This window comes from Bufo bufo, chromosome 9 (assembly GCF_905171765.1).
Source record: "Bufo bufo chromosome 9, aBufBuf1.1, whole genome shotgun sequence".
Lineage (NCBI taxonomy): Eukaryota > Metazoa > Chordata > Amphibia > Anura > Bufonidae > Bufo > Bufo bufo.
Window position 1 is genome coordinate 85,723,848 of NC_053397.1, and position 16,275 is coordinate 85,740,122.

Genomic DNA, 16,275 nt, shown 5'->3' on the forward strand with positions numbered 1-16,275 from the left:
GATCTCCTCATTCATTGCTCTGCTAGATTTATATCAAGCTGTCAGCTCATGGAGTGTCTCAGCTCTCCCTATCACAGTTCAGGGGGCGTGTCTCAGCTCTCCCTATCACAGCTCAGGGGGCGTGTCTCAGCTCTCCCTATCACAGCTCAGGGGGCGTGTCTCAGCTCTCCCTATCACAGCTCAGGGGGCGTGTCTCAGCTCTCCCTATCACAGCTCAGGGGGCGTGTCTCAGCTCTCCCTATCACAGCTCAGGGGGCGTGTCTCAGCTCTCCCTATCGCAGCTCAGGAGGCAGTTGAAGGATGAAACTGAGCATGTGCGGCCTTCTTGGTGAGCAGGACAAAAAAACTAAATAGGAGGTGGTGCTATACAGATACAATTTATTGAGTAACTCAGTGGCTATGCTAAAGTTTTTATTACATGCAATTACAAAAGTATTCTGATCCAAGTTGGTTTGAAAACTAGAATATATTTTGTGGGACAACCCCTTTAACATTTATCTAAAAATGAATGATTTGCTGCTGAAAATAAAAAAAAGATCTGTCTGCTGTCCTAAACCTCATTCACAGGTCAGTGTTTTGGTCACTGATTTCCATCAGTGGTTGTGAGCCAAAACCAGGATTGGAGCCTTCACATGAAAGATCTGCACCTGTTCTGTGTTTAGAGCCACACCTGGTTTTGGCTCACAATCACTGATGGAAATCACTGACCAAACACGGAGGTGTGAATAGGGCATAAAATGTCTGTTTTAGTAAGCAGTTGTTATGAAATAGCTTTATTTAGACCATTGCATAGTGCTCTATCTCTGTTATTCCTCCTAGAAATATGTGGATGAACAGGGTTGGTATTACGATTTCTCTTGTTTATGGGATGTCTGCTTTGATTGGTCGTAACTACAAAGAAAACCCCCCTTTAATAAGGGGAATGATAACACCAATTTTTTAAATATGTTTCTAGGAAGAATACCAGCAGAACAGTGAAATGCAGAGCTCTAACAAAAGATGCTCCGTAATAAGACCTGGCAGGAGAGCTGACGGGTCCTCTTAAAGGCTATTCCAGTATCCTTTGGATATATCTGGGTAGGCCATCGATATCTGATCACTGCACAGTGGACGCAGCGGAATAGTTCCAGCCCCAGAGCTCCTCGTAAATGAGTGATCGGAAGGGGTGCAATGTGTCGGACCATGGCCTATCCTGTGTATAACCTCTTTAAGGTAGCCATTTCCTATACTTCAGTATGTTTTCCTTTCCTTTCCGTTATTGAAACTGTTCAGTTTTGTCCCCATTCATTGTCAATTGGGACAAAATTGAACAAAGAGGAACAAAGTGCACCAGAATGCAAGCTGCTTTTTTGTGTGCGTCATGGGATACTGATCAAAACGGATCCGGCATGAAACACGATATAAGTCAATGGTGTTGGATTTGTTTTTTTGCACACAAAATCCAGCGGATCTGGCGCCCATTGAATTGCAATGGTTTTAGTGCCGGATCTGTTAATTTTAGAGATAATACAACTAGATCCGTTCAGAATGGATGCAGATGGTTGTATTATTGACCGGATGCGTTTTTGCTGATCCCCTATTAGTAGCCTAATAGTGTTATATAGTATGAGCCCCAAAATTGACATAATCGGTGTACTGACAGTACAGAAGCATAGTGACCTCAGATTTATTACATCAGGGGTCTTTGGCTTTATACAGTAACAGATCTGAAATAGCGTTGAAGTAATAAGGACCAAAAAGTAAGTGCAAGTATGGAGTCACATTCCCAGCTGCAATGACAAGTCACTGTGTGTCCTCGTCTCCATCCATCCTGTTCGGGAGGGAGCTGTCACTGCATAGGAGAGATGTGACTGTAACTCTGAGCATCCCTCCCGCAGGGCAGCTCACAAGCCTTTTCTCCTTGAAAGGCCCACAGTGACTGTTTCATGTATCTTGCTCAGATTTGTTTAGTTTGAGACGCAGAAAGATAGGATCAAAGCATTCTACCACACGTTGTCATCAGAGAATGGGTTCTAGAGACATTAATTGTGGGATACTATAGAAGAGTCCATATGCTGTTACACACGTTTCATTCACTTTGTCTGTGCATTTGCATGACGTGCATTTTTTATTAATTTTTTTGCTTCGCCTGGTTGGGAACCTTTGCTTCGGAGGGTAGGTGTTACCCAAACCTCTCACATTTCCTATTAACACTGCGCAACAATGATTTTGCTACTGAGGGAAAAACATGTGATTTATACTAAAAATGAGCCTGCTGATTCCAAATATGAACTCGGAATTTGCCTGACACTTCTAGATTTTAACCCCTTAATGACCCTGGGATTTTCCATTTTTGCGTTTTCGTTTTTCACTCCCCACTAGTGATGAGCGGCAGGGGTCATATTCGAATTCGCAATATTTCGCGAATATTTCGTAGAATATTTGCAAATTCGAATATTCGTTATATTCTCCGATTTTTTTTTTTTTTTTTTTTTTTTATTTTACAAAAAAATCGGCAAGGTAATAGTGTAATATGCAAATTTTCGTATTCGAATTTTCGCATTTTTATTGCGAATTTTTCAACTTTTAGACGAATATTATAGCACTATTAGCTAAATTGCTCTATATTCGTTTTTTTCGAATATTCGCTATATTGCTATAACTTCATTTTTTCGAATTTTCGTAATATTCTAAAACAAGAATATATAGCAATATAGCGAATATTCGAAAAGAACGAATATAGAGCACTTTAGCTAATATAGTGCTATAATCTTCTTTGTCTAATAGTTGTAATTTTTTTCTCATCTGAAGTTCAGATTGGAAAAAAATTACAACTATAAAAAAAAGATTATAGTACTATATTAGCTAAATTGCTCTATATTCGTTCTTTTCGAATATTTGCTATATTGCTAAAACAAGAATATATAGCAATATAGCGAATATTCGAAAAAAAAAGAATATAGAGCAAAATTCGCAAACACTACTCCTAAAGTCAAGTATATTGCAGATTTTACAGTATTAGAGATTTTATAATAAGATAAATTGTCACCAAAGTTTTTGTAGAAAGAGGCATAAGTGAAAAAGGTGACTTGTTAAAAATACCTTTAATAATTAATCAAGAGGGTATAGGTATAAATATACCAACTGTGAAAGAGCTACGTTGGCCGAGAGAACTCAGTAAGGGAGTAGCAATCCCTTGGACAAAAAAAAAAAACCAAACATACAGACACCGTAAGCACAGGGGTTATAAGGGTAAACAGAGAATAAGGATAAATATTTACTAATAGCCCGGAGATGCAAGGCTAAAAAAAGGCACTAACTACCCCTAGAGTCCCTAGAGGTCTGCTGTGCCCAGGGCGACCCCCTAAAGGTGGAGGTTCCCTGTCCCCGTACCTAGTGCTAACAGGTCCCTGGAATTCCCTAGTTACAAAAGGTTCCAGGAAGGACTTAAAATACAATGACGAATAAATGGTGCTCTATATGAATGGATGTCACCATTATTCTCAGGTGAGCAAAATCCGCTGGTCACTAAAATGTTCCCAACAGGAAGGTAGTCACCAATAAACCCCGACGCGTTTCGCCCAATGCTACTTAGGCTCATCAGGGGGTACGATGAAGTGTGGTACTTAGCTTTTGCAACCGGATGTTAAAGACCATGATACTTTATTCCGCTGCCGGTCCCCAAGAGGAGGAAAGTAAACCTCCTTCCGCTCAAAGGTGCCTAAAAACGAGTAAATAAATAGAAGTATAACTAATAAGATAGCCTCGCAATGGTACGTCACTAAGGCAAATCACACGGTTATGCACGTGATGCCCACACAGAACTCACAGCTGGCCACCAACCAAAAGGAGGCCACATAGTTACATGTATTATAGAGTTACAGAGGTAGACAAAGCAGGGGAAAGACTGCATAAAATTCCCAATATTCCTGATCTAAGCCCATAGGAAAGAGGGATAAGGCCCAGTAAAGACTTACAGGCGGTAGAGATGGAGATTCATCCAGGCAGAGGTCGAGCTATAAGGGTCCAAAGCTGACCTCTGCTACAGTGAAATCAGTTATTTAAAGACTGGCGCCGGTACAGCAGCGCTTCCGGACGCTCAGACACGATTTCCGGTCTTTGGGGCGCATACTGGAACGCAGGTGATTGCTCGTCACTTCCGGGATCGTGAAACGCAAGGTGGAACGCATGACGAAACCGGAAGTGACATCGCATCAGCTGCCAAAACCCGGTGGAACGCATCAGTGGAGCGCAAATGCTCCACCTAGGTCCACAAGCGCTGCTGGAGCCCTATTAGGAGATCCCTAAGATAGGAACCACTCAGGAAACAGCAGCTACTAGGGGGGAACAGAATAAAGTCTTCCTAACCCTAGTTACAAAGGTCCAAAAAAAAAGGGGGGCTAAGGGACCTAATGGAAGTTTTTTAAATATACCAAAAGATACAAATAATGATAGGTCTAAATTATAATAATACTCCGTGTGGTCTCTTAATCATTGGAACGGAGACCGCACAGGGTTTCATAAGGATAAGGGGATCAGATAATAAGATCACCTATATAGTAAGATGCTTTACGCATCGATTTGGACAGTTTAGAGGGCAACATACCTAAATAATAAAAACTAGACACCGACTAAGGAAACATATTAAGGACAGGGAATAACTAGATGAAACATGTAAAATTTAATCTTTCGTTAAGGCCCCGAGGGGATTGGGACTGGAACCGATAGATCCATGAAGCCTCTTTCTTCAGAATCTTTTTGTCCCAGTCCCCTTTTCTTTCCGGTAGTGGGATTACCTCTAGTACGGAAAAGCGAGCACAGGTCACATCACCCCTGTGGACGTTGTTAAAATGATGGGCCACTGGGGTATCTTTTAGCTTCCTAATATCGTTTAGGTGCTCACAGACCCTTCTCCTGAACTCTCTTTTGGTTTTACCAATGTAGTCAAGAGGACAACTACACTGACAGATGTACACGACTCCTTTGGTTCTGCAGTTAGCAAAGTCCCGGATGGTAAAGGGACGTTGTGTCGCAGAACAGATAATTGTTTTTGAGGTATTGATGGAGCTACAGGCTTTACACGATCCACACTTGAAGACACCCAAGGGCTTTCGGTCCAGCCAGGTGCCTTCTTTCTTGGGGCCCTCGTAATGACTCTGCACCAGGCGGTCCCGCAGGCTTCTCCCTTTGCGGTAAGTCACCTGGGGGTATGTCCTGATTACCTGCGTTAAGTCTGGGTCCATTACGAGTACTGGCCAATGTTTTTTTAAAATGGATATTATTTCTTTATTGCTGGAATCAAAAGTGGAAATCAGACGAATCTGACCCTCACCCAGGGTATCTTTTTGTCTAGGTAATAGTAGATCCTCCCTTTTTATTGATTCCGCATGATGGAAGGATTCTTTAAGGAGTGGCAAGGGGTAGCCTCTCTGCAATAATCTGTTCTTCAGTTTATTTGATTCAAAGTAAAAGTTACTTCCTGAAGAGCAGTTTCTGCGAACCCGCAAATATTGGCCCCTGGGAATACCCCTCTTAACAGCCAAGGGGTGATGACTCTCCCAGTGCAGTATGCTGTTGGTTGCCGTTGGTTTACGGAATACTGAGGTGATCAAAGTCCCCTCAGACTTCGTCACTGCTACATCGAGGAAAGTAATCTGTTCCATCTGCGTCTCAAAAGTAAAGCTCAAACCGATATCATTTTGGTTAAGAGTATTTAAAAACTTATGAAACGCAGGTATACTGCCCTCCCAGATCAGAAATACATCGTCGATGAAGCGAGTCCAAAATGTATATTGCAGCCTTCTTATTGGCCCACAAGCTAGAAGCAGGGAGGGATCATGTGTACTGATTAAAAAAAAAAAAAATATTTGAATATTCGAAATTCCGAATATATATCACTATATACCTTTCCATAGTCCTAACTTTTTTTTTTTTTTCATTCACATAGCCTTATGAGGGCTTATTTTTTGCGGTACAAATTGTACTTTTATAATGGCACCATTTACGGTTGCAAACCATGTAGTAGGAAGCAGGAAAAAAAATTCCAAATGGGGTAGTATTGGGAAAAACGCAATGCTGATAAAAAAATTTTTTTACACTATGCGGTAAAATTGACCTGTTATCTTCGTTCTCCAGGTCAGTATGGTTACAACGATACCACACTTGTAAGATTTTTCTTGCGTTTTAATACTGAAAAAAAAATTAAAACCTTTTTTGAGGAAAAAAAATTAAATATTTTATAACCATATTCTTTCCCCTATAACTTTTTTATAGTTGTGTACGGGGCTGTGCGAGGGCTCATTTTTTGCGGGACGATCTGTTATTTTCAGTGATACCAATTTAAAGTGTGTGCAACTTTTTGATTTTCTTTTTTATAAACAAAATATTGGGTAGTTGAAGTGACAAAAACAGGCAATTTGCCATTTTTTTTTTTTTTTCTCCCGTTACGCCATTTGCCGTATGCCATTAATATTGTTATATTAATATTATGGGCATTTTCGCACACGGCGATGCCCATGATGTTTATTTTTTTTATAATTTAAGTATTTTATATTTTTATTTTAAGGAATGGGGGGTGATTTTTAAACTTTTTTATATTTGCAAAAACTTTTTTTTTTACTTTTTTTGTCACCTTGGGTGACAATAACTGGCAATCATTAGATTGCCTATTGTTTTTATTGATGTCTATATAGACACCATTGAACACTTCATTTGCACTATACCAATACAATGCTGCCACCTTTGGTATTGGTATAGTCATCTAATAGGCACCGAAGCCTGCTTGAGGTTTCAGCCTATTAGATCAATGTAACAGGTTCCCCGATCTCAACTGGGGAACGCTGTTACTGGAGCGTAAGTGTGCGACTTCCACTTCCGGACTGTGCAGATGCCGTGGTCACATTTGACCACGGCATCTGAAAGGGAAAATGTATACGATCAGCCTTATGGCTGATTGCATACATGTGCTGCTAGTCTCTGCTATTTACAATAGCAAAAACCTGGCGGCTATGGCGCCCGCTGCCCATGCGAGTGGGTGCCATGTTTGGGGACCGGACTTCTGCCGGAGTTTCTTAAAGGGATAAGTATATGCAAAGCCTATTCAGTTATAATATCAGTGCATTATATTGGAGATATTCCAACAGGTCTGGACATGTCCAGACCTGTTCGGACGCACTCAGGCTGATGTCCGCAGTAAGTATATAAGGCAAGCGGGACAGATTTTGATAAAGTGATCTGTTATAGTGCTATCCGTTTTGAAACTTAAGATAAACGCAAGTTTGTTAACGATCCAGACAATTTCTGCTACATATGTGGCAAATACACTACTTATGATCAGAGCAAAAATCTGACAAAGCGAGTGCGTCTTGCAGCTTGGGATGCATTTGTGCTAGTAGCGCAGAACTTTGGGAACAGACGAGCTGCAAACTATGCTGAATTAGTAGACAACATGCTTACAGGAATATGAACCGAATGTCATTGAAAGGGCATTTCTTACATTCCCATCTTGACTTTTTCCCACCCAATTTGGGACACGTAAGTGATGAACACGGAGAGCGATTCCATAAAGATATTTCTACAGTGGAGAACAGGTATCAAGGCCGCTGGAATCCCAACATGAAGGGGGACTACTGCTGGTTTTTGCAACGGGAAAATAGGACCGTTCACAAACGCAAAACCAAATGCCTGAAGCACTTTTAAACAGTACTGGGCCTTGCTCAAGTAAGACTTGGCTTAAAAATTAGACTTTGAAATTTTGTTATTCCATTACATTTTCATACACTGTTTACTACTCAAACTTTGATGTAGATCAGGTAATTGTTGGAGTAAAACTTATTCTGTTCAAAATTATTCAATGCTTTCCAAGTCCTTAATTCATTTAGGCATACTTATGCATAGCAAAATTTAGTGTGTACAACAATTCTGACTTCGGATTTGTAATCCGCACTCTCGATTTTAGTATAGGACAAATGGTTTTTGCACAGTAGCAGACAGTTTTTTTTTTTTTTTTGCGTGGTGATTGGACACATATTGGTGGCATATATACCTTAGATTGTGAGCCCCGCTGGGGACAGTTTGATGCTAATGTCTGTAAAGCGCTGCGGAACATAGTAGCGCTATTTAAGTGCATAAAATAAATATAGGGAGGCAGAAATTACAGGGGCCATATATTAGGAATATGGGTGGGGATGCGGTTCGAAGCAGCATGAAAAAAATAAATATGCAGGAATACTTGGCAAGATGTACTGTATGTCAAGTTACAATTTTCATTTTTTTAACTGGTGACTAGTCCTCTACAATAGTAGTTATTCTATTAAACTGGTTGTTCGCTTTTGTTATATTGATGACCTATCCTCAGGATAGGTCATCAATATCAGATTGTCAGGGGCTTGATTGCTGGCACCCCCATCGATCAGTTGTTTGAAGAGAACACAGCGCTCGTACAAGCTCTGTGTTCTCCTCTAATCCATTCACTTCAATGTGGTGGCTCTGTCCTTTTCATTTTAATAGGAAGGAGCCCGTCCTTTTGAGGTGAATGGGATGGAGGAGATGTAATTTCACCCGCTTGCGGTCATCACGATAGATCATCAGTATCAGATCGGTGGTGGACCAACTCCCAGCAACGTGCCAATCAGCTTTTTGAGGATGCCCTGGCACTTGTGCAAGTGCTGAATCTTTCAGTGTTTACCTGTGCACTGTCTACATCAGGGGTGGCCAAACCGTGGCTCTTGAGCCGCATGTGGCTCTTTGCTTCTAGTGCGGCTCTAGCTGTAGAGCCAGGAAGCAGTCAGGCCAGCTCGCTCTTCACCCTTCCTGATCGGGCACTGTTGCTACTTTGCAGCTCTAGCTCACTCTCCTCTATGTCCTGATGCACACAGTGTGAGAACGTAGGACGTGGAGACACACACTATGACCTGACGTTGTGCTCATCAGGTCACACTGGAGAGCGTGTCAGACCTGCAGAGTAGCAGGTGCCCGAGCAGGAGCCCAGTGCCTGATTAGGAGAGGGAAGAGATTATATATTTTTTTTAATTATAGAGAGCGGTTCCATAAAGATATTTCTATAATGGGGAAGAGGTATCAAGGCCGCTGGGATCCCAACATAAATGGACTGCTGCTGGTTTTTGGAACAGGAAAATATGACCGTTCACAAACGCAAAAGCAGATGTCTGAAGCACTTTTAACAGTACTGGGCCTTGCTTAAGTTAGACTTTTAAACTTAAAGGGAGTCTGGACATTATAGACCGCTTACATAGCGTTCTTGCATAACTTTAGATGAATCAAATGGTACCTTTGTTGCGCTCTTCTGCAGGTCACCTGCGGCAAAAACTGGCTTTATTCATATGTAAATGAGGGCTCGCAAGAGCCCAGGGGTGGCGTTAACTTCTTTGGAGCCCAGGCTGCTCATCCTCTTTTGTTAATATCCCCGTCCCAGCCTCTGCCCGCCCTTCTATTCCCTTGCGTCCTCCTCCTCTCCCAGGGAAATCCAGCGCCTGTGCTCTGCCTCGCTTGGCTGGGGCAGGTGAACCGCAGAAGAACGCAACAAAGGTACCATTTGATTCATCTAAAGTTATGCCAGAACGCTATGTAAGCGGTCTATAATGACTCCTTTTAAAAACGAGACTTTTAGAAATTTTATTTCATTACATTTTTATACACTGTTTACTACACAAACTTTGATGTCGATCAGGTAATTGTAAAACTCGTTCTGTTCAAAATTATTCAATGCTTTCCAAGTGCTTAATTCATTTAGGCATACTTATGTATAGCAAAATCTCATGACGTGTTACAACAATTCTGACTTCGGATTTAGTATAGGACAAATGTTTTTTGCCTAGTAGCGGCCGAAAAGTGTTTTTTTTGTTGTTGTTGCGTTGTGTAATCAGCCCTATAGCTGCATTCGAGCCTCGCTGCAGTGCCTCCGCGTTAATGGTGTCTTTATAAATAATCTCATGTTCATCTTTATTTAATCCCTCGCAGATTTTTGATTTGATGGATGCCAAGGCAAGAGCAGACTGTATCAAAGAGATTGACCTCCTTAAGGTAAACACTTTTTGAAGCGCCCCTAAGATTTGTTTGTAGAATGTGCTTTTTGTGTGAAATCTGAAGCTTTGATTTTGTTGTTCCTTTCGTCTAGCCGAGCCCCTTTCTCCAATGTGCCACACGAAGGCTTTGAACCACTTAGTTTTCACATCTCCTGTGAACTTGGCATCTTCTTAAATAAGGGAAGAAAGATGTTTACATCTTGGGATAAAACTGCATTAAAAGTCACTTTGCTTCTTCCTTATAACGAACACAGTGGGATTACATACTGCCCTCCAACGATTTATTACAAAGTGTAGACTGCTGTTGTGCTTCACTGATGTTTATCCAGCATTGCCATTAAACATCTTTAATTTGTGTTATTATGGAAATGAACCACAAAATTCAATCACTCGAGTATTTCAGTAGTGTAGTATATTCAGGTGATGGGATGCTGGTCATCTCGAAGAGACTGACTCGCAGCAACAGGCATACCAAGAAGTTTAGTCCACAGCAGGGTTTTACTTAATTGGCCTCAATGAGCTGAATACAAATATGAGACAAATTAAAGGGGTTGTGTTTCCCCCCTACCTGGTTGGACCTGTAAAGGGAAGATTACTTACCTGCTTCTCGGCGCTGTAAACATCTGGTTTGACATTGCCGCAGCCAGTCACTGGACGTGGCGGTGACTGGCCCCCCTTACATCCTGACAAATGGTCAAATGACGCAAGGGGATGCGGTCTCAGCTGCGGCCAGTGATTGGCGAGGCAGTGTTTTAAATTGGATGTTTACAGCAAGGGAGCTCAGCGCATCGTAGTCCTGGAGGAGAAGGAACGGGGAGCCAGCTGCGGGAAGCAGGTAAGTAAGCTTCCCTTTACAGGTCTGGTCAAGTGGGGGGAATTTGACTAAAAACCCTTCATTCTTGAAGAACCCCTTTAAATTAATGGCCATCCAGCCAATAAGTATATAACACCTCATGGTGTTAAACTATCATGGCGAAGGCCTATTACTTTGCACCTCAACTCAGCACATATTCATACCAAAAAGCTAACCTCATCTGATCTTCCCCAGATTTGAAGACCCGTTTGAATACATCAAATATTTTCTAAAAAGAACGTGTCCCTATGAAATGTCGTCCAATCTGCAGGCAGCATGTTATAGAGCAGGAGGAGCTGAGCAGATTGATATATAGTGGGGGGGAAAAAAGATTCGGCGAAGGCCTCATGCACACGACCGTTGTGTGTTTTGCGGTCCGCAAATTGCGGATCCACAAAACAGGGATGTGCGTTCTGCTTTTTGCAAACTGCGCGGACAATATAACTGCCTATTCTTGTCCGCAAAACGGACAAGAATAGGACAGGTTATATATTTATTTTTTTGCAGACCACGGAAAGGAGCAACGGATGCGAAAAGCACACGGAGTGCTATCCGCATGTTTTGCGGCCCCATTGAAGTGAATGGGTCCGCATCCGAGCCGCAAGTACTGCGCCTCGGATGCGGACCAAAACAACGGTCGTGTGCATGAGGCCTAAGTTTGTAATTTATTCATTTTAATCTCTATTTGTGAGCTCACTTGACAGCTATCTATGTATACACACTTACACAGAGAATACTATTACTGATAACACCTCCCCCTGTGCAACTATCACTGACTGCTATCTATGTATACACACTTACATAGAGAATGCTATCAATCACTGATAACACCTCCTCCATGTACAACTATCAGTGACTGACAGCTATCTCTGTATACAGAGTTACACAGAGAATACTATGAATCATTGATAACGCCTCCCCTGTGTACAGCTATCAGGGACTGACAGCTATCTATGTATACAGAGTTACACACAGAATCTTTCCACAAAACTATATATTAATCTGCTCAGCTCTTCCTGCTCTTTAACATGCTACCTTTTAGGTTGCACTTCATTTTGTATTCCAAATAATTTACTTGTTAAAACTAACACTGCTCCGCTGGTTTCATCAGTGTCTTTATTTTTTTGTCTGGTTGTCCCCCATTCTCCTGAGGTAAAGCCATCCTCATCACTCTGATATAGTCCACAGACAAAATGTACTGTGACACAACAGGCATGTCGCAGTGTGACACCATTGACTCATTACAAAAAATGTCACACCACACGTCACAGTCTAGCTGTACCCTTTTTGTTGCACGACCCTTAGTGTGGCTAAACCAGGTGCAGCTACCTGACCGTGTTTTCTTCGTGGACTTCTCTTCAAGAAGCGACATGTCACTTTTTGACACTGGTTTCAAAGTAGACACAGGTACTCTGCAAGATGCTATTGCGGAACACGTATAACCGTGTAGCCCCAGTCTTACTCCTTGTGCAAATTATGGCTTCAGTGCACTCAGGGCTGTGGCCAGCATTGAAATCTGAGGGGCTAAGCCTCACCAATCTGCACTGAAACAATCATTCGCAAAGAATAAAAGTATTTTTCCTTGGGAACGCTGCAACCAATTTTTACAAGACCGATATTATTTCAATAAGCGGAATGAACCCTACCAGGCAGTATACTTGGCTTAATAGGGTGAATCCTGCTGGCAGGAGGGAGAAAACAGATTAATGGAAGTTTGGATTCCGGTTACCATAAATATAACTTATGTTTTAGACTAATTCTTCATCAATAATTACCTAATATAATGTAAATTTCACATATTTAACGTTAGTTATAAAAGTAGTTTTCTTGCTCTACTACCCACCGTTTTTCCTCATAAATTACCATGGCATTGACCTGTAGTTCTGAGCCTTTCAGGTCGAGCGTGCTCAGTGTGTTGCTATCAATTCTCTAGCTAAATGTCTTGTTAGTGCGATTACTAATTAGGAGGCATGACTGCACTGTGATATCAGCAAGCCAACCAGTAAACATCAATAGTGATGGACAAACATCGGCCGGGACAATTCGGGAAAGCGCGTTCGCTATCAAATGTTCGCGAACCGCACGTTCGCGGCGTGCCCTGAATCTGGAAAACCTTCAGGTCATATTTGCAGCCAGCAAACACTTACTAGAAGTTCACAAATAGTCCCACAACATGGACAATGATATACCAGAGGGGGATCTTTGTCAAAAATTCCCACAAAAAATATGTATTTTAATCAGGGGCCATTTTTATGAGTCTTAAAGGGAAACTATCAAAAATGTGCCCTGCTGAAGCCTAGAAAAATTATATGTCCTATCAGTTTGATGTATAAAATGTGCAGCACTCCTCGTTTTTGTATCCTGCAGAGTCCATAAAAAAATGCATACGTTAACGTAATATATATATTTTTTTCTACCTTGGAACTGTATGGTGAACGGATGCCACTGTACGGCATCAGCCTGAGGCATCTGTTAACACATACATTTTTGGTATGCATTAAATGGATGGCAAAAATAATATTTGAACCCAGCCCTAGTGTCGGAATAAGCACCAGTACACAGCGGAGCAGCGTGGCGGAGAGGGAAGGCTGTCATGTACTGACAGAGCGCTACCTGGTCCTGGTGGACAGGGATGAGCACTGTGTTTCCCAAGGATCATTTTCTACTGGGAAATACAGAGCACAGTATAATGCACTGTAATCTATATAATATATTAGCCCTACCCTGAATAATACAATTAGGTGGTCATTTATTATCTTGAAATACATCTATGTTAGGCGTATTTCTGACACCGATTGTGGCGCAAAGGTCCTTAGCACCACAATCTGCATATTTTTCCCGCTCATGCCAGGTCTAAAGGATGGCGTGGGCAGGGAAAGGGATACAGTTATGGCCATCCAGTAATTTGATACCACCACCATACATTGACCGGATAACACCTCTGTACAGTGACAGGATAACACTGCCATATCGTGACCAGATAAGAGGACACAGTACAGGGAATGACTAGGGGCACTGCAGAGGGTGTGGTAAGAGTGCACAGTACGGGGTGAGAGCACAGTACGGGGTGGGGGGCACAGTCACATGACCCTGTGACATTATAAGGTCCTTATAGTGAATGCGGTTCATATTCCACCTTAAAGAGAGGCAAAGGAGTGAGACAGGGGTGTGATTATGTGGCTAGAGATAAAAAATGTAACTGTCGGCCAGTACAGGCCCCAAAAATTATGCAATAGGCATTCACCATTACAGCAAAAAACTTTGGATTTTGTGTCTGGAGGTACATTAGGCAGTCACAGGATAAATATGTAACATTCGGCCAGTACAGGCCCTAAAAATTAGGCATTCATCTGACATAAAAGGCCTTTTATGCCGCTGTGTACACATAAGGCAAGTACCATTCTTTGTTCTGTGTGGTGGCGGATATGTATGGGCTGGCATGATGAAATTCAATTAAACGTGGTCATCACAGGTGCTGAATTCCTCCAAGATCCATGCCTCATTCATTTAAAAAAATGTGAGGTAGTCCACACTGTCGTGAGCTAGGCGAGTGCACTTATCGGTCACGATCCCCTCTGCTGCGCTGAACGTCCTTTTGGTCAGGACACGACAAGGGGCGAGCCAAAAGTTCCATGGCAAATTGTGGCAGCTCTGGCCACAGGTCAAGCCTGCACACCCATTAGTCCAGGGGTTCCTTGCTTCTCAGAGCATCCACATTGCCGTTAACTCGATGTAGTCAGACACCTGTCTGTCTAGGCGTTCCCTGAGGCTGTATCCGGAGGGCGGCTGTCGATGGGTTTGCTGCAAGAATGATCTCATATCTGAAGTGACCAACACCTCTTCAAACCGCCCTCTTTTTGCAGGTTCGGTAGGATTGGTACCCACAACTGTTTCGCTGTGGGTGGAAAATTCCTCTGCCAGTGCCCGCAACAGCAGAATGCAGCATCTCTCGTAGCAAGGCCTGGAAATGCTGCATTATGACAGCCCTCTGTGATGCTGGTAACATGTGCGCCATTTTGTGTTTGTACCAGGGGTCTAAATACTTTGCCACCTAGTACAGGTCCTTGACCTTTATGCTTTTTATACGGGGGTCCCTTTTCAAAACTGGAGCATTAAAAGCCCCCATTTGCACTAAATTGGAAGCGGTGAAGCGCTCTGGCTCCTGCTCATCGCCCAGGAGAATGTCGTCCTCGGTCTCCTCCTCCCAGCCACAGACAACACCAGGGATCACCGAAAAGTTTAAAGCCTGCTATTCTTGCTCCTCCTCCTCCTCCTTCCCCAGCCACCATCCTCCTCTGACTCCTCTTTAGACTCCTGCTGACTTGTCTCAGATGGAGTAGCCCCCCCTGGGAATTCATTCAGCATTGCGACTTCCTCGTCTTCCAGCTCCTGCTCCTGGAAGGCTTGATCAATGACACGACGCAATGCACGCTCCAGAAAGAAGGCGTAAGGTACGATGTAACTGATGGCGCCCTTGCTGCGACTGACCAGTTTGGTGATCTCCTCAAATGGCTGCAGAAGTCTGCATACGTCGCGCATAAGCAGCCACTGGCTCGGTGAAAAAAAAAGCTCCCCAGAACCTGTCCTGCCGCAGAGTTCGTACAGGTAGTCGTTATTGCCACGTTTCTGCTAGAGCAGCCTATCAAGCATATACAAGGTGGAGTACCAGCGCGTCGGGCCTTCACAAATCAGACGTCTGACGACAAGTGGTGTCACCGCTGAACGTCGGCAAGGCGAGCCATGGCCGTGTAAGATCTTCTAAAATGAGCAGAGATTTTCCTGGCCTGCCGCAAGACGTCCTGGACCCCCGGGTATTTGGCAACGAATCGCTGCACGACTAAGTTCAGGACGTGTGCCATGCATGGCACATGTGTCATTTTGCCCTGTTTCAGCGCGCTCAGCAGATTGGCACCGTTGTCGCACACCACTTTACCAACTGTCAAATTGAGCGGGGTTAGCCACTGATCGGCCTGTGCCTGCAGAGATGAAAGCAGTGCAGGATCGGTGTGGCTCTTGGCTTCCAGGCACAACAGCTGCAGCACAACATGGCAACGTCTCACCTGGCACGTCGAATAGGTTCTGGGGAGCTTGGGGGTGCAGTGTAAGAGGCGGTAGCAGTGGAAAAGGAGGAGTCAGCCGAGGATGAGATGGAGGATGGAGTAGGAGGAGAAGAGGAGGCAGGCCTGCATGCAATCCGTGGTGGTAACACCAAATTCACACGAGTGCCATGGGTTACATGCTTGATGGCCGTCAGAAGTTTCACCCAGTGGTCAGTAAGTTATGTACCTTCCCTGCCCATATTTGCTAGACCACGTGTCTGTGGTCAGATGTATCTTGGCACTGTGTGCCACAGATATATTAATTTGCCGCTGAACATGGCCATTTAGTTCAGGGATGCCC

General features: G+C 43.2%; 1 protein-coding gene across 2 annotated transcripts in view; it reads left to right on the plus strand.

Moving 5' to 3' along the window:
* Positions 1 to 16,275, plus strand: part of NEK7 (NIMA related kinase 7) — a 132,469-nt gene that overhangs the window by 73,684 nt on the left and 42,510 nt on the right. For both annotated transcript variants that reach the window (XM_040407027.1, XM_040407028.1), the window contains one exon: positions 9,958 to 10,020. In XM_040407027.1, the coding sequence (XP_040262961.1) occupies positions 9,958 to 10,020 (63 nt within the window). The remainder of the gene's footprint in view (positions 1 to 9,957; positions 10,021 to 16,275) is intronic.